The following is a 24,373-nucleotide window of genomic DNA, read 5'->3' as shown; positions in this document are numbered from 1 at the left end:
CATGCAGGGACTCTGGTGTGGCCCCAGGCAAGGGCCATGTCAACTGTAAAGTCTTCACAAGGACTTGAATGGCCCCACCGAGCCCGATGACCACCACCCCCTCACCCCTGCCACTCTCCTCTTCCTTCACTCAGTTCTAGCCATGCAAGCCTCCTGCTATCCCTCAAACATACCAGGTACATTTCTGCCTCAGGGCCTTTGCACATGCTGTTCTTGTAACTAAGAGTTGTTGTGTGTGTCCCCATGGCTCATTCCCTCACTTTTTTTCAAGTTCAACTCAAATGTCACCTTCTTCCACTATGAGGTATTTGAAATTGCAACAATCCCTCAACCGCCTTACCAGCTTTATTTTTGTCTACACCATATGGTACTATTTGGCACACTTGATATTTTGTTTATTGTCTGGCATCTCACTAGGATGCAAGCCCCAAGATGTCTAGGACTTTTGTCTATACCCACTCAATACTTCTTATGTAATAGATACTCAAAACAATATTAGTGCATGATATTAATTCTTTTGAACAGCTGTGTGAGAGGCCAGGGTCTATATAACTCGAATATGTCATAGACTAGAAGGAAGACCCAACAAGTGAAGACACATAACAATACTGCTTTGTTTTGGGGGCTGGGATAGTGGAAAATATTTTTTTTTGTATTTCTGTTATTTTAATACAGTACTGGTACTTTTTAAAGATTTCTTAAAACACAGTGAGATGGTGGAGGAGAGTTAGACTTTAGAAATTGTTCAGGAGCAGAAAGTGGCAGAAATCAGAGACAAACGAGGTTGAGGAGGGGCAGAGTGCTTCTCCGGATGCTCTGAAGCCCTCTGCTCTCAGGCTCCACCAGGGACCAGACGACTTCAACCCCGGGAGGCATCAGCCCGGGTCTGTGCGTTACATCAAAGCCGCCACCAGGAGGCAGAATTGCCCAAAGATCGTTTTAAATGTGAGCGCAGAGCTTGGAGAACCTAAGATACAGAGGATGGATGGGGCATTTGCTGAGAGCACCGTGTGCCTGCCTGAGGCTCCTCACACTAACTATCCTGTCTAATTCTCATGAAAACCTATGATATACACACAAATAACAGGCTCCAGCCATGATCTGAACTCTGCCCTGCCAACCTCTTGGACCTCAACCCCCAGTCCACTCCTTGCTCATTCTGCTCCAGCCCCACAGGCCTCGCTGCTGTCCTCTGTCTCCAACACACTCCTGCCTCAGGGCCTTTGCACTGGCTGTTCCCACTGCCTTGTACATTCTCCGCCCCGCCCCCCAGCCACCCCAAAGAGCCACATCTGTAACTCCCTCATTTCATTCAGGGCTTTGTTTGCATGTCAACTTCTCGCCAAGGCTTTCTTTACCTAACATGCTAGATTATTTTCTTACTTATTACGTTCGCTTATTGTCTGTCCCTCCCTGCTGGAATGTATGTGGATTGTCTGTTCTGTTCCCTGCTGAGGCCAGAAGCCAAGACAAGAACGCAGGACAGAAGCCTGGTATTACATTTTAGTTTGGGGCCCAAAGAGGAGACCTGGATCCTGATGGGACCACTGACTAGAGTGGGGGCACAGCTGCCCTGGAGACCCCACACCTTCCTAGCTGGGGTCCTCACTCTGAGCCTGCAAGCATCCGGGACATGTCTTTCGTCCCCAGCACTGGGTCCCAGACTTGGCACGTCAGAAGTCTCAACGACTGTTTATCAAAGTGGTCAATGAATGCATGAGTGAGCACATTCATTCACTTGTCTGAGCCTCAACTTCCTCATCTGTAAAATGGGGATAATAATCCTCCCATCTACATGGGGGTGTTGTCAGAATTAAATGAGGAGACCTGGGTAAAGTGTTATGTTCACAGCAGGTCAGTGATCAATAACTTTAGTCCAGTGAGTTCCAACCTCCTCCCAAGCAGACCCACTGCTGGTGGGGGCGGCTAAACAATGCCTAAGTATTCGGAAGTGGTTAACGGGAATCCTTTATCCCTGGTAATGCCAGTTACATAGCTGGGACTGGGATTTTTAATAGGCCTGTTACAGTTGAGGTAACTGAGGCATGGAGTATTAAAAAAAATAACTCATTAATTGAATCATGTATCTGTTTTGTGCACTAATATATCCCAGGTACCTTCAACAGTGCCTAGCACATAGTAGGTGTGCATCAAATAGTTTTGAATGAATTGATCAAGCACCTACTATGTGGCAGGCACTGTGGTAAACATGGGTTAGGTGATGTACCCAAAATCACATCACTAATAAGTGGGAGGGCCTGGACTCGAACCCAGGTCCATCTGATCCCAAAGCCTGTGCTTTCTTCTTTCCAGGTTCCTCCCCGAAGTAGAATGACTGCCTGAAGGCCCCAAGGCCCTCCTGTCTTGGTGTCCCAACCAGCCACTCGCTCACCTGCGGCCCATGCCGACCTCTGGCCCTTTCAAGCTTTGCTAGGACAGTAGATGTGTTGATCTCCTACGGGGAGAGGCAACAGAGCTATCTCCTGCCTCTGCAGCGGATCGCATACCTCCTCCCCTGCTCTTCCGATTTTTCAAAAGAGGCTGGGATCTGGCTTTTTATGTGGGGCCTCCTAATACACACAAATACATATTTAATTAAGCTCATAGAATACTAGGCAAGCCAAAAGACCATGAACAGCAGTTTGTGAGTTTTCTCCTAAGATTCTGTGACCTTCCAAATCGACGACTCTAGGACTCCAAGTCTTTGATTCTAAGATTGCACTCAGGATGCTAAGCCACCTCTCAGACTAGAGAATTGTGAGGGAATGGGAGGCTGGATGCTGCAATCCGTGCCCTGTGCCCTCTGCCACCCTCCCACCCTGGCCTCTCACTTGGGGAAGCTGCTGCCAATGAGGATCCGGCCCAGGGGATACTCCTTGCCTCCCACCTTCACCGGTGGGCTGACATCCAGGTTGCCGAAAGAGTCAAGGCCAGAGGCACCAGCAAATGGGATTTCCTTGGTTACATATCCAAAGTCAGGACCCTAGGGGAGGACCAACAAGACCGCGCCCCCCAAAAGGAGGGGTCAATTAGAATAGGAAGAGAGAAAAACAACCTCTGTCCACTTTTCACAGACCCCCCCAACAGCAGAACAATAACAAGAAAACCCCCAAGTGTTTGGGAAGTAGGCAACACCCTTCTGGAGAACCCACAGGTCACAGACAAATCAAAGTGGAAATTAGACAATACTTTGAACTGAGAGGCAGTGAAAATACAACACAGTGAAACTCGCGTGCGGCTAGTGAAGCCATACTTATAGGGATTGCTTAGCTCTCAACACATATATCGGGAGAGAAAAGACTGAAAACTCTTAGCTTCTGTTTCCAGCTAGCAAAAAACAAAAACAAAAAACCCAGCAAATTAAACCCAAAGAAAGTAGAAGATAGGAAATGATAAAGATAAGAGGGGGAATCAATGAAAAATGCCCCGGCCTGGTCAACCCCTTGACCCAGGCTCAGCCTGCAGGGCTCATTGTCCCTTCGTTGGGGTTATCTGGGCCATAGGAACATGGGGGTCGGTAAACAGGCAGAGACCCTGAGCTTTAGGACTGGCCTAGCTCAGCCCAGCGGATAAGCGCAGGGGCTACCGAAGCAGCCTCACTGGTTTTTCATCTTGCTGCCTCCACTAACTAGCTGTGTGGCCTTGGACAAGTAACTTAACCTCTCTGAGCCTCAGTAAAGAGGGACTTTAGTTGTTTCATGGATTAAATGAGTAACCTTGTAAAGCTGGGGCAGCACCTGGAACTCAGCACACAGTCGCGAGAGCTGCTGTAGTGTGAGGAAAGATCACATGCCCAGCACACAGTAGGTGTTCAGAAAACCTTTGTTACCCTGGCTCATAACAGCAAGAACCTTGGGGACCTCCCCAGGGCTGACCCCTCTGTTGGTTCCCCCTTGGGGGAGAAAGTCCCCCAAGGTGGACTTTGCTAGCCAGCCCCTCCCAGAACGTGGAAATTTGCATGTCATTTGCATATTTGCCCAAACTTCCCACTGACACCCCTTTTGCCACAGCCCGCCACCTGTGTTCTTCTGCCCCTAAAGGACCAGGACCAGGCAAAACTGACTGGGGTCCTATAGGAGAAGCCACCCAAAGCTTTCCCACTCTGCCCTTGGCCACATACCAAGATCCTCTTATAGGCGAAGTCCTTCAGCCCTCTGTCTCGGGGGGAGTCGAAGACCACTGGGAAGGACTTGTGAGGCGCCTCCACGTAGCCAAATTCTATCTCATCCTGGGAAGGGAGACGAAAAGCCTACAGTGTCCTCCTCCGTGTGGATTTTCAGAATGAGGTGACCCCCCCCAGGCCTGGGGCAGGGCGGGGGCAGATTTCCCCCAGGATCTAGAGGATGCGGGGGACTGAGGTGGAGGTGAGGCCTCTTGGGACCCCGGTCAGGAAAGTACTCTGGGACCAGGGCACTTGGAGGGCAGCAGGAGAGACTGGGGTGATGCAGGCAGTGGGGGAGCATCCCCTAACCTGATACCCGCCCCCCACCCTGAGTCCTGGAGCCCAGGTGTCCTGGCTTCCCTAAAGGTGGTTAGGAAGCTCTGCAGGCCCCTTTCCCACAGCCAGATGAGAGACAGGGCTCGGGCCTTCGGGGCTGCCACACTCTCTCCCAGCATCCGCTCCGGCGCCCACCTGGATCCAGCGGTCATTTCGATTTTCAATCCGAGGGCAGGTGATCATCTTGCAGTTGGCTTTCAACACGAGGTCAGACAAGTCCCTCAGAAATTTCTCATTTGAGCCGTAAGCGTCGATCACGCTGCAAAACCCAGGGAGTGGAAAGGGTGAGCACAGCCTCTGACCATGGGGCCAGGAGGTGGGGGATGGATGGGGTGGCCTTGACCTAGTCTGTGCCGGGCCATGTGACCCCCGGAAGCAGGGGTTCAAGCACAGTCCATGCCTTAGAGAGTCTCACAGGCTATGACAGAGACAAATAATGTCCCCAGATCACATCAGGTGGGAGGTGCAAGGCGGGGGGCAAGCCCAGGGCTGCTGAGCCCAGAGGTGGGGCACGGAAGTCAGCAGATGCAGCCATGGAGGAAGTGACCCAAGGACTGGGCCTCACTGGTTAGGGTGAAAGTGAGGGGCAGGCAGCCTTCTGCACCTGTTCCACATGACTGACCTAAACAAAGGGGTCAGCATGGGGTGGGTCAGCATGGGGTGGGTGAGCACGGGGGAAGAAAGAATTCCCTCTTGAACACCGGCACACAGCGGGACCCCAGGAAGTGCAGAAACCTGGTTGGCCACACCCTTTCCTGCTTTTTGCCTTGTGTCCCCAGTCAACTGCAGCCCTTTCCCCTGATCTGACCTCCAATAGGGGCCTGGAGCAGCCTGGCCAGTCGAGGCTCACCTGGCCATCAAGGGGCCTGACAGGGATTCTGGGAGATGGCAGAAGGCCTGGGGACCTGGGATGGGCCAGGGCTCTCAGTGGACCCTGAGTCTGGGTTCCCATGTTTTTCTGCAGGCCCAGAAGCACACCCACATCAGGGCAAGGCTAGGGCTCCTGCAGCCATCGGAAACCTGAACAAGGGCTGGGATCGTTGCCTCGACTGAACCCAAAATGTTCCGGGGATACTGCAGGCAGGACAGAGCAGGATCAGGGGCACTAGAGAGTGAATTGGAGACCTCAGCCAGGGCCTCAGCTGCTGCCCAGGGAAGGTGGGGCTGACAGGCCCAAGCCGCCCACTGCTGTCCTATACCCAGCTTGCGCCCACAGGTGCCCTCAATGAACCCACCCAGTCTGAGTGAGGGGCCAACCGCAGAACAGCATTCTGGTCCCACCTCTGTGATTCCAGAGATGGTGGGAGAGCTGCAGGAGGGGCGAGGCCTCACCTGCACACGTACAGTTCCAGGGGGGGCTGGGTGTTGGGGGTCATGATCCAAGGGGCCACACGGAAGGCCACCGTGTCTGTGAAGATGGTCACCTCAAGCAGGGTCTGGGGGGAGGGGGAACAGGACTCAGTAGGCCCTGCAGGGAGCCCCATCAGACCTCAAGATCCCCCTACCCCCAGTGGGCCGTCATGGGGCCTCCAAACCGGTCCTCCAAGCCCCACAGCCCCTACCCCAGCCCCCAGCACTGCACATACCGCCTTGTCCACCAGGCTGACGCTGAGAGAGACCAGCCCTGAGAAATCAGCATCAGGGAAGGCAAGCCCCTCCACATAGAAGCTGATCTTCTGCTCCCCTGGCTGCCGCTCAGCTTCGTAGGACAGATGCTGGGGGCCCAGCACCTGCTTGTAGTTTGAGAGGGAATTCCCACCTAAAGGAACCAGAGTCAGCACTGGGGGGCCAGTGCTGGGACGGAGGCGTGGGGCTGTGAGTGCCAGAGGAGAGGAACCGGGGGCAGAGCCTCCTCTGCGCTAGATCTACTTGGTCTCCTCTCCAGCTCTGCTACACACAAGCCTTGTGACCTTGGCTCAGTGACTCAGCCTCTCTGAGCCCCAGTTCCTCATCTGTAAAACAGGCTAACATTATTTGTCTCAGGAGGTCAGTATGAGCTTTAAACCAGGGAAGGAGATAAAAGCAGCTGGTACAACAGGTGAAAACAATGCAAATGTCCATCAGCAGATGGACAGATAAACAAATTGCAACAACACCGCACAGTGGACTGTTACTCATCCATAAAAAGGGAAGAAGAACTGATAGATGCTACACGGAAGACCCTTGAAACATCGCGTATGCTAAGTGACAGAAGCCAGACACAAAAGGCCACATATTGTTTGATTCCATGCATATGAGCGGTTTAGAGTAAGCAAATCCACAGGTACAGAAAGCAGACCAGTGGTTGCCGGGACGAGGGGAGGAGGGAGGGACTGGCGCTGAGTACAGGGTTTTATTTTGGGGAGCCAGGAAAATGTGCTGGCACTAGGGAAAGGTGGTGGTTGTACGACATTGAGAACATGTTAAATTCCACCGAATTGTTCCCTTTAAAATGGCTAAGTTTATGTTATGTGAATTTCGCCTCAATTTAAAAAAATGAATAGTAAAATTGCGTTTAAAAAATGTAGTAGTTGGGCCTGCCTCCTTTCCTCCTCCCCTGATGACGGATGGCTGGGCTGGGAGATGTCGCCGTGGCGAGGTCTGTTCACAGCAGGAAAGGTTGTCAGTTCAGTCACGGAGACTTTGCTTCTGTTCTGGTGTCACAGGGTTCCCAGGCCAGGTCCCTGCCTGAGCTTCCACCACGGATGCATCCGGAGGAACGCTCCGGTTCCTGCCAGGCTCACTTGGCCAGAACAACAAGTTCTGGGTCCATGCGAACAGAGATGAGTGAAGAGGAAGAAGGAAGGGGAGGAGAGGTGTTTTGTTGTTAATAAACATGAGTAAGGACACCTCAGGGTTAAGGATTGGTATTTTCTTTAAGCCGCAGACTTTGATTAATTAGATCTCTGGTAGAGCAGAGTTCTCTGGGCGGGCCTGGGCCTCAGCTTTGCTAGTTCCTGCCGCACCTCGTGCTGCTGGGTGTCTCGGGCTCACTGCACACTGAGTGGCCAGAGGAGGGAGGAGAGGAGGAGACTGGCGCAGGGGACAAAGGAGAGGCTTGTCCCTCAAGAGACCTGGTTTGAATGCCTGCTCTACCCGCAAAGGGTTGTGTGGCCTCATGACAGTGAGTTCAAGCATCTGAGCCTCAGTTTATCCCTCAAGAAGGGGACTACTCAATAAGAAGGGGACTACTTATTGAACCTCCTTCTCGGGCAGTTTGCTGTGTCCAGATGGAGTGGCTGCTTGTACGCTGTAGTGAGAGTTACGAGCGGTGCTGGAAGGGAAAGGTGTGGACGAGAGGAGAAAGAAGACTTTGGGAAGCAGAGGCTGGAGCGGGGCAGGAAGAGGCCCCACCAGGCCACTCACCCCGAGCACAGAAGACCCCCACTCTTCTGGAATCAGAAAACGGCACATTCATGACCAGCTTGTGGTTGTCGAAGAGCTTGTCAGGGCCGTCGCAGGTCAGCACCATTGGGGACATGTCCTTCAGGTCTGAAGAGAGTGGCACCCTTGAGACAACCCTCCATCTGCCCCCCTAACAAGCTCCCCCACCCCCAGCCCTTCACCACCCCACACCATCACCTTGGACAACACCAGACGCCCCTCCGTCACTCACCATCCAGTGACATCAGCTGGCTGCTGGCGAGGTCAAGCCCCCTGGACCTGGGAGTATCCCTGTCACAATTTACCAGCAGGATAGCCCCATAGCCCTCGGGACCCCAGCGCCAGGTTTTCTGGGGTAAAATAAGAGACTTTGGGGTCAATGGCACCCAGGGGGCTCTGGGAAGGGGCTCTGGGCGAGGCTAAACCTGGTTGCTTTGTTTGCTTGGAGACTTTTGGATCCGAGATTTGCTTGAAGATTTACGGAGGGCTCATAGATTTGGGGACTGAGCTCCAGGTCTGGACGCAAAGCCACTGGGCCCTGGCACAGCGAACAACTGCACTACGGACACAGCAGCCCCACCCAGCCAGTTGTCATACTTAGAAATGGCCTTCACCAGTCTGCTGAGCTTTGGCTCTGACCTTGACGGGACTGGAGAACCCCGGAAGACCCTGCTCATCCCAGCACTCTCCTGGGATCTGACCCCCACAGTCCCGCAGGCCCTGCCAGGAGGTCTGAGCTGAGGCAGGACTGATGGCTGAAGGCTGGCCCCTGCAGTCGAAGCTCTTCTTGATGTGCCTCTAACTTCACTCCTACCGGACCCTGCAATGCAGGGCTCACTTTCCCATTTCACAGAAGAGGGGAAGGAGGCTGTGGGAAGTGAGCCCCAGGTCACGTAGATGGGATTCAAATGCAGGTCTGGGGGACCGTTCAGGGCCACTGCTAGCCTCTGTGGCCCTCTTGTCCGCCCTCTGGGCAGATGCTGCCCTGCACCAGCCCCAGAAGTGACTCGTACCACACCCCCCCTCACCACCTCGTCCAAGTGCCATGTGCAGTGAGCAACCCACTCGGCCACCTGTGCAGCCCAGCCCCACCTGGTCCACAGAGCCCTGGGACCCAGCCTTCCTCGCTGGGGTCTTTCAAACTACATCTTCCACGTACTCCCTGTGGGGTAATGTCTGGAGCTCACCCCACTCTTCTCCTCCCTCTTTAGGGCCTAACAGGGGCTGCCCACCCGCCTCCTGTACTAGAAGCCTCCTCTTCCTTTGCCTTCATTCAGTCACTCCACACCCTTTTATGAAGCACCTGTCATGTTTGGGGCTCCAGATACAGCCTAAGAAATAGAAAACGCATCAAGCAAAAGGACCAGTCCCAGTTCTAAGGTGGCATAAGAGAGACTCAGAGAGGGGAATCTGTTTTCCAGAAGTCGCACAGCAGGTTCAACCCCCGGTGCCATTAACTCCCGCCTGTGCTAGTCTGCCAGTACTCAGATGGGCTTCCCACCCTGCTGGACACCACAGACGCTCAGAATCCTTCTGGAAGGAGGGCCACCCCACCCCAGGCCCATCCCCAAGCGTGCCTGTCAACCCCGCTGTCTTGGGGTAGCCAGGAAAGTCTTACCTTGTCACCTCGGCTCCTCTTTACTTGGCCCTTGCGGCCTGTGTCCACATCCAGGGAGATGTCTGGAACGGGATGGGGAGGCATTGCCCGGGGCTCACCCAGGCCCATCTTCACAGCCACTACCTCTGGGTCGAGCAAAGCTTTGCCCCCTGCCCAAGCCCATGAGAACCAGGGAGCCCTGTTCTGGGAGGCCCTTGTGGCAGCCCCATGGGGTTCCGGGAGTTGGAGGGACCCTCGTCTTTGGATCCTGAATTTCTTGCTCACCTCTACTTGCTCAATTGCTAGCTCTTGGTGGCCCTGACTCTGGTGGTTGGGGACTAGGCCTGAGATTCTGGGTGATGGCTTCGCAGCTCTCGGAGCCAGCTGCCTAGGGCTCAGGCTGAAGGGGCACGTGGCTATCCAAAGTTTAGTGCTGGATCTTAGGGTTCCAGTGGGTGTAACAGGTGGGACTCCAGATGAAAGGGGCCCATTGTGGGTCTAGGTGTTGACATGTGGGCAGTGAAGTTTCTAGATTTCTGCAGCCCTAAGTATTGCTGGGTCCTCTTCTCTGAGGATGCCACCCTCCTCCATGGTGGAGGAAGCTGGCCGTGGGCTCGCACTCGGCTCCCCTAAGACCTTCGCCAGCCAACACAGAGGAGAGCGGGGATTTACAGAGGGCCAGGAGGTGGTACGTACCGACGCCCGTGAGGTAGAGCACACTGTGGCCCAGGGCTCCGTCCTCGCCCTGCCCGAAGTAGGAGACCTTCACCTGTGGGGACATGGTCAGCTCTAAGCCAGCATGGCTGCCCCTTCTAAGATGACAGTGGTCAGGGAATGGGGGTGACTCACACCTACCAAAAGCCCTGCTTAGTGGCTGGGCAGGCATAGGGGTCCCCAGGCCCTCCCTGTGGCTGAAGGCCCATGTCTCGCAGGCCCCAGGCTTGGGTTCCAAGCTGCCTTCTCCAGCTAGAGAGGCTGTGGGTATCTCCCTGGCTTCCCAGGCTGTGCTTAGGAGTAAGGAGAGCTGGGCAGGGTGGGGCAGATCCCGGAGGGAACAGCTGGACCCCCTGGGATTCATGGGGGATGTCAGAGAGAAAGAACAGCTGTTGCCATTGACTTAGGCAAATTACTCAAGGCCTCTGTTTCTTTACCTGTAAAATGGGAACAATGGCCTCCACCCCATAACAACAGCTAGTGGTCATGAGCTATTCCAATGGTCCAGATCCCATGCCCAGTGCTCTACCCAGGCCATTTCCATGGTCCCCCAGAATGGCCCCAGCAGACAGGGCCCATTCATAATGAGACCACTCAGAGCCCCACCTACAGGTATGTAGCTAGTAAGCAGAGGAGGTAAGATTTGAACCCAAGGTGGGCTCCAGGGCCTCTGCTCTCAAAAGCCGCACAGTGCCTGCTTTGTCCTGTCCCATCTGTGAGTCACTGTGTATGTGGTAGGTGGCTGGGGGCAAATGAGGAGGCATCATCTGTGCAAGAGAAGCCTTCCTAAAGCTTCAGGTGTGGGAGACACCCACACCCAGGTGTGTACCTGTGTCTGCACGGCGTGTGTGCAGGGGTCCAGCCTACACGAGAGTGGGGGGCTGGCTCAGGGGTCTGTGCATAGGCTGAACACAGGAGTAATGAGGGGTTGTTTGTGAATCTGAGGGGAGAGGAGGCAGGCTGTATTTTTATAGGATTTATTCGTGTGCATATATGTCTTGCTGGGTGTTGAGGGGGGTTGGCGTGTTTGGGGTGTCTACAGAGTTGTACCAGGGTGTATTGTGTGGATGCAGGTGTCAAAAGCCTTGTGGGGTTCGGCTGAGTGGGGAGATATGTGAGTGAGATGTGCTTTGGGAAGCTCTTACCTTGGGTGCAGGGGAGGGGGGAGACGCAGCCCCTTACCATAGGTAAGGACCTCTCACCTTGAGATCATTTAAGTCCTTACTGGCCGTGTCCACGGATACAGTCACATCCACGCTGGCGTCCAGAGGCCAATGGGACTTGCCTGTAGGCTCTGTCACCCGTGCCGGGTCGTAGACCATAGAGATCTTTACCCCGGAGCTCCCAGAGATCCCGAATGTCTTGGCACCCTTGGGCACATCGCTGACAGAGAAAGGAGAGGGGCAAAGGTCCAGAGTTTAGGAGGGTGACCACAGCGGGGTAGTGGCTGGGCAGCCAGGCCACCCAAAGAGCACCCCCTACAGCTGGGTTGGGGACCGGTGGGGGCGTGCCTCTGGCAGGAAGTCCCACCTGGCTGGGCACGGGGCAGCCTAGGCACCATCCAGCTATCCACTGGCCCTCATGGGACCCACCCTGGGCACATCACCCCCGGCCTAAGTCTCCCCATCTGTAACATATGGGGGGTCGGAGCAGAGCAGCGATGTTGAGCTTTGTTTGAGTAGTAGAGCAGCCCTCCCATGGGGCCCAAGACGTAAGAGACAGACAAAAGGGAGCTGGGAATGGGGCCGAACCACGGAGCTGGCGTTCAACCCTTCAGCTTCACAGTGACCCTGAGACTCCAGCGAGCCGAGACAGCAAACCGCCTCCACCCCAAGGCTTCCCATCCTCATGCTGCCAGCGGGAATCAACTTGGCCGACCCCTCCAGCAGTGTCCGCACCCCCGTGGGCAGCTGGGCAGCCTCCTCTCTGGTCTCCCTGGGCCTCCCAGCCCCTCCGTTCTGTTCCGCACACCGCACATGGTAAGTCATAGTGTGTCGTACCTTTTTGCTCAAAAACAGTGGGCCCTGTCACACTAGTATGTATTTGCAATAGACACACTCACCGGTACCAGACCCCACACTGGCACTCTCATGAGCGTGTCCAGCCTGTCTGGCCCCGGGGCTCAGGGCTCGGTCCTCTTCTCTCTGCCAAAATTCACCCCTTTGAGGATGGCTACCTGCTGCATGGATATACTTGGAACTCCCATTTTTTACCTCCAGAGTCATACCTGTCTTTTTGAACATCTCCCTTGGGTGCCTCACAGGCATTTTAAATTCAATGTGTCCAAAATCAAACCCCTACTTCCTTGTTCCTGCCCCGCCCAGACCTGCCCGGATAGCCTAGGGCCACTCCTCCCTCAGACTCATCCTGGTCCTCTGTCCTTCCCTCTCTCTCACATCCAGCCTCTCGCAAACCTTCCCAACCTCCCCCGCGGCTCCAGAAGATGACACCCTCACCTCCTCCATGGCTAACACCCTGCTCCATGCGGAATTTTGCAATAGGCTGCTTCCTCCTGCTCCCTCTGCTACTGCTCACAGTGCATCTTAAACACAAGTCACAGAATGTCCCTCTTGCTCATGACCTTTCGACAGAGCCTCTCTCATCTGCCCCAAGCTGGCTGACTGACTTCGTGGTCCCTCTCCCCCTTCATTCCCACACACCCTGCCCCTTGCTACCCCTTCGGCTTCCCAGCTGGCTCCACCTTAGGCCTTTGCCATTTGTAGTTCTCTTCCACCCAACAAACACCCTCTGACTGCCACTCCTCAGTTCCTTACTAGGCACCCGCAGCTGCCTAGTAAGACAGGGCAACATGAATGACCCCGGAACCCCATGCTCCCTAACGCTGTGACCCAGATTCATTTTAACCATGGACTTGTCACCCAACACGTTTACTGGGTGCAGTTTCCATTGCCCGTGCCCAGCTCGGTGTCTGGCGTGGACCAGGGCACTGCAAACCCTAGTTTTATGCGTGAGGCCAGAGCAACCCAGAAACGTGGACTGGCTTTCCCAGGACAGCCGAGCTCAGAGGTGGCAGAGCTGGGATTGGACTCCAACCTGCCTGGCCCCAGAGCCCTTGCCTGCACATTCTCAGAGCAAGTAGACATGAGCCGGGGCAACCAGCTGGTGGCAGCAGGGTTGCCAGCTTGTGAGAGACCCCTGCCCCACCCCACCCCGGGATGCCATCGCCAGGCACAGCCCTTTTGAGGGGTGGGGGTTTGGGGGAGCCAATCCCCAGCTTTGGGCAAAAGTTGACATTTCCAAGTCACAGCCCTGGCCACACAACCCCTTATTTGGAGTCTTGGTAGAAAATAGTAATAACAACAATAACAATGATGATGATGAAGAAGAGGGGAAAAGAACCGATAGCACTCCTCTGGGCGTCTCAGGGGCTTCCGAGCCTGGCCTGACCTCCCGCCCCCTCATCTAGCTCAGCAGCTCACACCTCAGCTCACCCCTGTCTGGGGTGCTGGAATCCTGGTCTCGGCTTCTTTCTCCCCTGCAGGTGCCAGGTCCCTACAAGATCCAAACGGGCCTTGGGGAAAGGTGGCTTCCTTCAGGAGGCACGTGATGGGTGGGGCTGAGGCTCAGGAGTCACCTGCCCTCTAAGAGAGGCCTGAGTCCCCGCCCCACTGCCTTCCAGGCCCCTGTCACCTCCATCCAGGTGGCAGCCTCTCAGAGTAAAAAGATGCAAGAGAGCTGAGGCCACCCCAGCGGGAGCTTCACAAACTGCAAGGAAGGGGATTGGGTTTCCCACTGGCGCTCACACTGGTGTTCACACTCTGCGGTGTGGTCCTGTGCCAGGCAGGCTCAGGGATTACGCTGCCTTTCCTCCTCTCAGGCTCCCGGAGTGGATTAAAGGCTGCTCTCAGGGGTGGAACAGGAAGGCATGGGAGTTTGGGTGAGCCCCAGGGTGCCCCCCAGTGGGGTTGCCTCACCAGCTCTCCAATCTGCCCTGCAGGACTTTCCTGATCCACGCCTGCCCCACTGCTTCGCTTTGGCACAGCCCCCCGGACCCGGCCAAGTCCCCGAGTGCGGCCCTGGCGTGTCCCCAGACTCACAGGCGAAGTGATGAATTTGAAGTAGCCCTTTAAATGAGAGCAACTACAGTCGTGACCACACGGGAGACGCCCTGGTGGTGTGACTGTCTTGATCTTTATCATCATTTCCAGGGTCATGCTGACGAGCTGTGCCCTTACTCGCCTTCTGCCCCCAGGGCCCTTCCCCCGTCTCTGCAGGTGGTGCCAGTGAGGGTGGGGGGTGGCAGGGGCCATCTTTTGCATTCTTGAAGACCCACTTCCAATGACACCTTCTCTGTGGGGCAGGGTATAGACTCTGTGTGGGGTGTGGCCTCAAATCCTGTCACCTGACTGCCCTAAGCCTTGGTTTCCCTCCTCTGTCACATGGATAGAATCCAAAGAGCTACTTGCTAGGGCTGCTGGGGAATTCCATGAACTGATATGTTTAAAGTGCTCAGTCCTAGCCGGTATAGCTCAGCGGGTTGAGCACGGACTTCAAAGCCAGGGGTCACTGGTTCGATTCCCAGTCAGGGCACATGCCTGGGTTGCGGGCCAGGTACCCAGTGGGGGCCACGTGAGAAGCAACCACACATTGATGTTTCTCTCCCTCTCTTACTCCCTCCCTTCCCTTCTCTCTAAAAATAACTAAATAAAATCTTTTAAAAAACAACAAAAAAACCCAGGTGTTAAAAAAAAACATAAATAAAAAAATAAAGTGTTCAGCACACAGTAGGTGCTTAATAAGTGTTAGGTGCCATCACCACCGTTCCTTACTCTTCCTCCGTGCACCTTGAGCCAGAGCCCTGTGTCCTCTCCCCTGTCCCCACAGCACATGCCCAGACCTCCCATGGGGCCCCTGCACAGTCCCTCTGTGCCAGCCACAGCAGCGTCCTGCCTGACCCACCCTGCTGCATCCCGCAGCGCAGGCGCAAAGCAGGCCTGGAGCTCCAGGTCAGGAAAGAGGTGCAAGGAGAATGGAGTCAATTCTCAGAGTCTCAAAGAGGAGGTGCGGGGGTGGGGGGCGGGGTAGGGAATTGCAAATCAACAGGTAATCCGCAACCACGTCCACCTGCTTAGGCAAGGTAGGTGCCCGCCCACCCGTGAAAGCATAGGGACAGCACGTTTCCCGGGTGACATTGGGGTGAGTCTACTGGGTGGCGCTTTCAAGCACCTACAGGACATGCCAGGCACGTGCTCTGTTTCCGACACCTGTGATCTCGCCCGCACCGCTCACCAGCCCTCCCAGGTGTGTGCTATCGTCCTCATCTGGCAGATGAAGATATCTCAGGGACGTTAGGTGACTTCCTGGGGTCACACAACTGGCAAAGGGAGGAGGATTGTCTTCTATTGCGTGCTGCCCTGCTGACGTTAAAGTGAGTGTTGTGTGCCCGGACCAGGAAGGAAGAAGGGAAAGGCTGAGACTTTGCAGAGCACATTTCTCCATATGGTTCCTTGGGAGCTGGTAGGGAAGGCCTAGGCAGGATAGAGGGCACCGGGGCAGAAAAGCCATGTTCCTTCCTCCACATGCACGCACCTGAACCTCGCAGGGGTGAGGCAGGGCAGGCCAAGAAAACGGTGCCCGTGACCTCCCAGCCTCTGCCTGGCCGAAGGCAATGAGACTGTTGTACAGTGGGGTGTCCAACCCAAGGCCCATGGGCCACATGCAGCCCAGGATGGCTGTGAATGCGGCCCAACACAAAATTGTAAATTTACTTAAAACATTATGAGACTTTTTTGTGATGACGTGTCACAGGGCATTTAATGTGTGGCCCAAGACAACTCTTCTTCTTCCAGTGTGGCGCAGAGACACCAAAAGCTTGGACGCCCCTGCCAGGGGATCTACAGAGGCCTTGGCTCAGACAGGCGTCTCAGAGGTCGTCCTGGTCAGCCCTGTCCCAGCACAGGACTCCACGGCCGAACCTTCCCATTGCAGACAGCTTGCCACCTCACACCTCTCTGTGCTTTGGGCTCAGGTAATTAGAAAGCTTTTCCTTTTGTTTGGCTGGAACCTGCCTCCCAGAAGCTCCCACCCACTGAGGCTGCGCAGGCCACACCTATGTCAAGTTTCCCATCTGGTTTCTAGGGGGAGGAGAAACAGCCATCACGATGAAGCTGCTCCCATGCCACCCATCTTACCTGCCGCTGGGACTTCCCCAGTCCTCGGTGACAGAGCTCAAGAGCTGGAAGGGCCCCAGGGTCCTTCCTGAACTGGGGTCTGCGCAGGGAGGGCAGAATGGCACTGATCCGGCCTCCGGATGAGTGGGCAGATAAGGGGGGCAGGTAGCAAAGGACCAGTGTGCTTGGGGAGTTGCCCAGGGCACCATGAGGAGAAAAGCAAGGGCAGGAGGGGAGAACAACGCAGAATTGAATAGAAAGGCTGAGGAGCAAGCCGGTGGGCAGCCAGGGCTCCCCTTGACCCCTGGCCAGCCCCCGAGGTGCCACCTCCTAGGTGTTCTGGATTGAAGATCCCTGAACTGAAGGCACAGGAGATATCAGGGGACCAGCCAGCAGGACCCAGCAAGGCCTCACTGGTGCGGCCAGCTCTGTGGAGCCTGCTGCCTGGAGCTGAGACCCACTGTGGCCGACAGTCCCACAGAGCCGGTCAGTCCCCCCACCCTGAAGGATGGCAGTTCCCCTTCTAACAGGGGCACACAGGGCTCCTGTTAGAGCTGCCAGCTGCTCTGCCTCAACACTCATGTCCCGAGCCCCAGAAAGGAGGGATGAGTCGCCCCAGAGTGACAAGGACCGGCAGTACATCACATATTCAGAGGGGGTCACACACAGGGTGACTGTGGCAGAACAGGGATTTGATGCCACTTGGGTCTGACCCCAAAGGCCACCCTCTGCCCTGCCCCACACTCTGCCCTCGCAGAGACCCAGCAACATAGAAGATTCCCAGACCAGTCTCTCAGCCACTCTGTGCCTCAGTTTCTTTGTCTGCGGGATGGGAATCATAGCAGTCCTGACCTCATGGGCTTGGCGTGACACTGAGTTGAGACCATTCAGTGAGCACTGTGAACACTAAGACAGTGCTGCCATCAGTGTCTTGACTGTCATAAAGGGCGTGGGACAGCGGGCAGAGCCTGGGGAAGAGGATTCTTGCCCCTCCCTTCACCCTCCGACCTGACCAAGAAATGCATTAGCCACGTGGTGGTTCACATCCACGTCCTGCAGTTTTTTGGCTCCAGACTAAGAGGGGAACCCCCCCCCCCCCCCCCCCCCGTGAGCTGTATCATCTCCCGGTGCCAGAGCCCGGCACGGAGCTGGTTCCAGAGCAAGTGGCTGCTAACGTTTGTTAAATGACCACAGTCGGGTACAGGCCACAGAGGCTCAGACCCCGGCCTGCTGTGGCTTCCAGCCGGGTGCTGGCTGTGGCTGATGGGGGGCAGGGGAGGGCTGTGGCTGACGCCCCGCAGACCCCACATCACGGGCAGCCATTTTCTCCAAAGCCCAGAATCCCAGAGGTTGTGGCCGGGTCCCCTCCCTCTCCCTCTACTTCCCAGAGAGAACAATTTCAGTGCCTTCTCCCTGTCATTGCTCAGGGAGGGGCTCGCCCAGGGCCTGGAAGGAGGGCCCAGGTTGGCCAGGCCTTCTCTTCAGTGGACCACTGCCTGCCAGGAATAGCGGCTAGAGAGGAGGGCGCAGCTTCACCCAGGGGTGGTCCCAGCAGAGGCCGACAGGGGCTGGGGACCAGAACGTCTTAGAGAGAGCCCGAATGGAGAGGGGGAGTTATCAGTCCCCGCCCCCCTCTCAGCCCCAGTTCCCCATCTGCCAGATGAAGACGAGTGTGCCTGGGCTCTGTGGGTGATGAGATTCTGCATCTTTCAAGTGGGGGCCAAATTCGCAGGTATAGACAACAGGTATCACCAACAGGTATCCACCATGGAAAAAACAGGCTCAGAGAAGCTGAGTGATGGCCAAGTTCACGAGGTCTGCAAGGACCAGCCTGACCCCGGGGCTGTGGTTATGACGAAGAGCTGCCCTGTTTCCAGCCATCATCATCGAGTTGGCTGTCATGTCCCTCATCCAGCCCCACGCCCCACCCCCTTCTCTGAGCATCAGGACCACTTGGCAAAGCGGACTGGGTGCTTAGAAGTCACAGAGGGAGGATTGAAAGCTTCTTTGGACAGAGCAGAGGACAGCACGTCACAGGGAAAGCGTTCTGAGATCAAGGAGTCGTCTCCATCGTGAGGGAGCGACACCCCCATTCCTTACATCTGGAATAGTCTTCTCTCGGGGGGCACCAGCTCAGGAGAGCGGACTTATCTCAGGCACTCCAGCCCTGTGGCCCCAGCCCACGGGGAACAGGGTCTCGGGAAGAGGAGAGAAAACTGGAGGTTGGAAGTGAAGGGAAGTGGGAAGGGAAAAGGAGAAGGTAATGCCAAGACTGGGAATGATCAGAAGGGGAGAAGGCACGGGGGGAGGGGTGGTGGAGCCCAGGAGGGCGGGAGAAAGTGGCTGACCGCAGAGCTTTCCCAGCTGGTCTGAAAGGGCAGGTGGCAACAGGAACGCCTGAACAGGGGTCCGGCTTCTGAGGCCCTCCCTGGTGAGTATTTTGTATTTCAAGAACACACACACCTTTCTATGTCCAGAGTCCACGGCCCACGGGCCTCTCATGGCCCCATGGGACTTACGGGGAACCCCGGCCTCCTATGCTCCAAGAACCCACAAATTTAAACTTCAACATCACTTGCAGTGAAGGAATGTGACGCAGCAATAGGACAGAGCGAGGAGGAGAGAAGACCCTCACGGGCGTTAAACCTGTGCCCCAGCCTGGCCTTCGGAAACTGTCAGTCACCGTGACTGGCGAGGCATCAATCTTGTACAACCATCACCACATGAGGAGCACAATTATGCCTCGTTGTGCTCCTGTGCACGGTAAAAGCACTAATTTACTCCTGTAAACATTGAGAACATATTCACCACAAGCTTTATAACTCTGTACAGGGAGCCCCCCCAAAACGAAATGGTCTAGGTCCTCTCTCTGGCTCTCTGAGAGGTCCCACAGAGACCTCCCCCACCCCGCCCACCGCCATGCCCACCGCAGTCTAGCAACCTCTGATCCAAAGGATCCCTTTGGCTTTGATGCTTTTGCAGGGCTGAGGGAGGCTGGAAAAATCCAGGAGAATGTCCCTGCCCCGCACCCCCAGCCAGCCTTCTCCTCCATCCCTAAGAATAAATGTTCATTATGGCCTCTGGCCCAGAGCTCTGATTCCGGCCTCTGGGCAGATAAGGAGCACCAGGCTGGGCCACTAATGGGCTCCCCACAATGCCCAGCCCCTCTATTTTTGGCATGAGCCCTCTGGGGACCACCTCCAAGCAAAGACAGAGACACCTGGGGCAGTCCGGCCAGACCCAAGGGGTCAGAGTGGTGAGCAGCCCACGGCAGTGAAGAGGTGAGGGGGGTAAGCTGGCCCACTGGGGTGGGCGGCAGCGTGGTGAGCTGGCCGGCTGCAGTGGGGGCGGGGGCTAGGATCTGCAGCACATGCTAACGCAGGGGATTTCTAAGGGCTCCTTGGGCTGAGACACCCTGGGGCACACAATTACCCCAAACACAAATGTTTCTCCAAATCACCAGTCCACTCAGCACCTAGGGAATTAATCACTTCCTGTGACGTCACGCCACACACCCACCTCTACAGGCTGCCCCAGAGGGTTCAGACTCCAGACTCAGGTGACTGGCACACGTCCTCTTCTGGGGGCCTTCCCCCTGCTCCCAGGAAGGCTAAATAGAAACCCCTTACTTGACCCCAGCTGGCAAGGCACCTAGCAATGGGGGAAGGGGAGCCCCAAGCTCATTATCAAGTGTAGCCTCTTTCTTGGGAATGAGCTGCAGGCTCCTCTTAAAACTTTTCTAGGTTGACAATACCATCCCCACTTCTCCCACCTTTCCTGACAATTGCACGCTCTCCTTTCTGCACCTACGGCAGACCTCAGAGGCAGGAACTCTTAAGGTTTACTTTTAAACCAATCTGTTGCAGAATAAACTTCCGTTTTCTAGTTTAGAGAGTCTCAGTGGCTATGACCCTAGTCACTACCAACACCGGGGGAGGAGTTTCCTGAGGGATTCCAAGTGCTCACTCAGGACCCCGGAGCGGCAGCCCCTCCAGAGTCAAGCAGAGCACAGCAGCTACAAACACGGCAGACAACGTCCTCACGCCCTTCAGCTGGGCAGAGGCCACACATGAGGACCCTAAGGCGCTTGGTGACCCCAAAGGAGATTTACAGTCAACATCGTCCTGTGGTCCCACTGTGTGCACCCTGGTGTATCCTCTGCTCCTCCCGCCCTCTGAGGCATGATGGGAAGAGCAGGCCCTGGAGAAAAGGGAGTCCACGGGGCCTCATGGCTGTGAGCACCTCCCACTCCCAGGACACCCAGCACGCAAGGGGCCCTACACACGCACGTCTCCTAAATCCTCCTCCTGACCCATTACCATGCATACTATTAATTCTCCATTTGTCAGATGAGGAAACTGAGGCTCAGAAAAGTGCAGCGGCTTTCCCGGGGTCACACTGCATGAATAGAGGCAGCTAGGATGAGAGCCCAGGTCTGTCCAGCTCCGGAGTCTGTGCCCTTCTCCTCCATGCTGAACCACAGAGGGGACGCAGCTCGTCTTGTCGGGGCTGAGAAAGGGCCAGTGGTGTGGCCCAGGCCAGACAGCATGTCGGCAGCAGAGGGAACGCCCCCCAGAGCTCCCCACCAGAGACTTCCCAGCTCCTGGTCAAATGCTTCTGGCCCTAGTCAAGAGCACCTAGCAGGGCCAGTGGTTTGGAAATTGCCCTCCAGAGACAGCCACCCCGGGGGGCAAGCACAGGGGTCAGCAATCAGGAGGAGGAGGGCCCCTAGAGACCGCTTCCCTTCTCCTGGTGTTGAAACAGGGTTGCCAGGTCAAGTACAGGAGGCCTAGCTAAATCTGAATTTCAGCGAAACAGCAGATTTTTAAAACACAAGTATGTTCCGTGCAATATATCGGTCATCCTTTATCTGCAGGGGGTACATTCCGAGACTCCCAGTGGGTGCCTGAAACCATGGGTGGCGCTGATATACATACACACCATGTTCTTTTCTCATACACACGGGCCTATGATAAAGTTCAGTTTATAAATTAAGCACAGCAAGAGATTAACAACAACAATAATAAAATAGAACAATTATAACAAGGTACTGTAATAAAAGTTATGTGACTGTGGCCTCTCTCTCTGTCAAAATATCTTACTGTCCGGGACTCACCCTTCTACTTCTTGTGATGACGTGAGCTGAGGCAGAGCCCACGTGCTGAGGCTAAGTGAGGTGGATACGCTGAACAAAGGGATGATTCACGTCCCAGGCGGGATGGAAGGGGACAATGCGAGATTTCGTCACACTACTGAGGATGGTGCACAATTGAAAATCTATGAATTGTTTATGTCTGGAACTTTCCATTTAATGTTTTCGGTTGAGCACAGGTAACTGAAGCCGTAGAAGGCAAAACAGCGGACAGGACCACTGCACTGAAACAGAAAGTTGCTGTTTGTCTGAAGTGCAAACCTAACCGGGCATCCTGGGTTTTCATTGCCAAGCCTGGCAGCCCTGGGTCAAAAGGGCAAGAGGCAGGGGTGCCAAGTACAGCACAGGGGCCACAGTCAATAGTGTTGTCATAACTATGCACGGGGCCAGATGGGTCTAGATGCATCGGGTGGTCGCTTCACATATTATATGAATGTCTAGTCACTAAACTGCACACCTGAAACGAATATAACATTCATGCCAACTGTAACTGAAAAATATACTCTAAAAAAAGAGGGCGGGAGAGAATGGAATCTCTGCTGGCCACTTAGTTCTGAGAGAACCACCCCCACAGCAGGGTCCCCAGTGTGACCTAGAGCTGAAGTCCGATCTCCAGTGCTCCCAGCTCTCCTTCCCAAGCCCTGTCACTGGGCTCCATGGTTGGAGACGGGGCTGGGAGTGTTTCTGGGGCGGAGGCTCCCCTGGACCAGCTGGGAAGCCTGGCCCAGCATTCACTGACCAGACTGGGAGAACACGGGTACTGAGACCCAATGGGGATAGGAGCTCACACCTCAGACCCCTCTGGGATGGGCTCATGCCCTGAGCCCCCCATCTGCAGGGGCTCCCACCCTATCTGATCCAGCAAAGCTATGGAATCCATAGCTAGTCTGTCAGAGCTGGAAAGGTCCCCAGAGATCCTCAGGTATAACTCCACCAGTGGCCAGGTGGGGGAAACTGAGCCTGGGCCAGATCCCTGCGCCTGCCCTGATCTGGGCAGAGCCAGGACAGGGAGGATCTGGGTCAAGAGGAGAAGCTGATGCTTCTGCTGCCCATCAGATGTCATCATGGCCACCATTACCACCACCACCGCCACCGTCACCATCCTCATGGCCAGCACAAACCCCAGATCTCGTCGCAAGTTCTTTTCATTTTTTTAACTCATTGAATCATCCTCTAACCACTTCCTCCTGATGCCTATCACTCTGGTTAGCCTCCAAGGATCAAGTTGCCACACAACCCACCCCTCCACTTCAGAGAGACGAGTTGTTGGCAAGAAACTGAGGGATGCCCAGGCCTGCTCCCCAACAGTTCATCCTGATGCTCCATGCAATTGCCACTTGGGCACCAGAATGCACAGCCCCGACCTCAGAGTCTGGCCCCAGGGCTCAGAGCCAGAACTCTTACCAGGGCTCAAGGCCAGGGTCCTGACCCTGGGCCCAAAAGCCAGCGCCCCGAGGTGAACCCTGGTCTCTCCTCCCAGGCTCTGCAGCCAACTTCACCTGCTCTGCTCTAAGAACTGGTACCAGGCATGCACCCCATTGCCTCGAGGTCCTTCCTTCTAGACCAGCCCTCTGCACCAGCTGAGCGCCTCTCAGGTCTCACCTGCGAACATCCACATACGTCTTGACGCCCACCACACACACTGCATAGGTGGGCTTCTTCAGGGACAGCCGAACAGCTTTCTGTGAGGCCATCCTATGCCCCGGCTGCTGGCCTCCTTGCGCCCTGTCTCCCCAGCTCCTCTCCTGGGCACCTCTTAGCCAGGAAGGAGTGTGAATTCTGATGGATTGGTGCTTTCCTCCTCCCTTTTAATTTCACTCCGAGACCTGATTAGCCTGCCTGAGCTAAGTCCCCACCTCCTGGCTCCACGCCCAGCCCTTCTCACTCAGGCCTGTCAGTCCGGGAGGTCAGGGAAGGAGGTGCCGAGGTTTCTCTGGAGAATGGAGAAGGTTTCAGCTGGTGCCCCTGGTGGGGAGCTCCCCATCAGCCCCCATCCCCCTTCCCTGGCTCCGCCTCTATCCTCAGACTTGGTGCCTGACCCAACACTGTTAATGATGTCAGCGACCTCCGAGGGTTGACTGGGTACCAGGTTCAGGCTAAGCAGTTTACAGATCTTATCTCATATGCTAGGAGATCAGGCAGCATATAAAGCCCAACGCAGTCAGCCTGCCTGGGCTCCAATCTGGCTCAGCCTATGCGCTGGGCAGTTCTTGTCTCTGCTCCATTTCCCATGTAAGATGCAAATCGTAACAACAGTACTTGTTTCTTCGTGTTGATGTGAGGATTACATGAGCTAAGTGTGAGAGGCACAGTGCTGTACCTGGCACCCAGCATTCACTAGAAGCAATTCTAGTGATTATCTCTAGTATCTCCACCTTATAGAAGAGAACCAGGGCTGCAGGTCACACCGATAGGAAGTGTCTACCTGACTCACGGCCCTATACCCCCCCCCAAAAGGTGAGGTTATGCCCTTATACCTCAACTCCAGAGGTGGCAGAAGCCACCTTGGCTAAACATCCTTGGCCGGCCAGTGGGGAGGGCACTCAAGAAGGGGCTCAGGGCAATGGGCTGAGGGAGGCTGATTTGTTTCTGAAAATCCCCTCTTTAAGATTAGGTGGGAGCCGGCACTTGCAGGGCTCTGGGACGTGCTGGCTCCCACCTATTCCTGGGGTGTTTAAGGACTTTCATTCATTCATTTGCCAGACATTCATCGCGACCCCTGCTCTGACGGCATTGGTATTCTGGGGAGACAGACAATAAGTTACAAGAGGAAACTGTGGGTAACAGCAGATGGTGTGGGGACACTCTTCCCCATCATCCAAGCAAGACACGACAGTTGCTTGGTCCTGGGGAGTAACAGTGAGGGTGGTGAGAAGTGGTTGGATTCTGAATGAATCTTGACGATGGAACCGAGAAGC

The 24,373-nt window shown here is 55.4% G+C and overlaps 1 protein-coding gene across 3 annotated transcripts in view; it reads right to left on the bottom strand.

Moving 5' to 3' along the window:
- Positions 1-24,373, bottom strand: part of PADI1 (peptidyl arginine deiminase 1) — a 63,650-nt gene that overhangs the window by 7,871 nt on the left and 31,406 nt on the right. The window contains exons 1-11 of one of the 3 annotated variants that reach the window (XM_024554277.3): positions 23,058-23,249; positions 11,375-11,555; positions 10,155-10,227; positions 9,480-9,541; positions 8,094-8,211; positions 7,844-7,969; positions 6,085-6,257; positions 5,831-5,934; positions 4,634-4,757; positions 4,121-4,228; positions 2,832-2,983 (exon numbers count right to left, since the gene is read on the bottom strand). In XM_024554277.3, the coding sequence (XP_024410045.2) occupies positions 2,832-2,983; positions 4,121-4,228; positions 4,634-4,757; positions 5,831-5,934; positions 6,085-6,257; positions 7,844-7,969; positions 8,094-8,211; positions 9,480-9,541; positions 10,155-10,227; positions 11,375-11,555; positions 23,058-23,149 (1,313 nt within the window). In that variant the 5' untranslated portion in view covers positions 23,150-23,249. Of the gene's footprint in view, positions 1-2,831; positions 2,984-4,120; positions 4,229-4,633; positions 4,758-5,830; positions 5,935-6,084; positions 6,258-7,843; positions 7,970-8,093; positions 8,212-9,479; positions 9,542-10,154; positions 10,228-11,374; positions 11,556-12,234; positions 12,255-23,057; positions 23,250-24,373 lie in introns of those variants that run through there. The other 2 variants (XM_053920236.1, XM_045190572.2) reach the window with 2 other exon arrangements.

This window comes from Desmodus rotundus, chromosome 3 (assembly GCF_022682495.2).
Source record: "Desmodus rotundus isolate HL8 chromosome 3, HLdesRot8A.1, whole genome shotgun sequence".
In the NCBI taxonomy this organism is placed as follows: Eukaryota; Metazoa; Chordata; class Mammalia; order Chiroptera; family Phyllostomidae; genus Desmodus; species Desmodus rotundus.
Note: the sequence above shows the minus strand (reverse complement) of the source record. Positions and strands in the feature narration are given on the sequence as shown.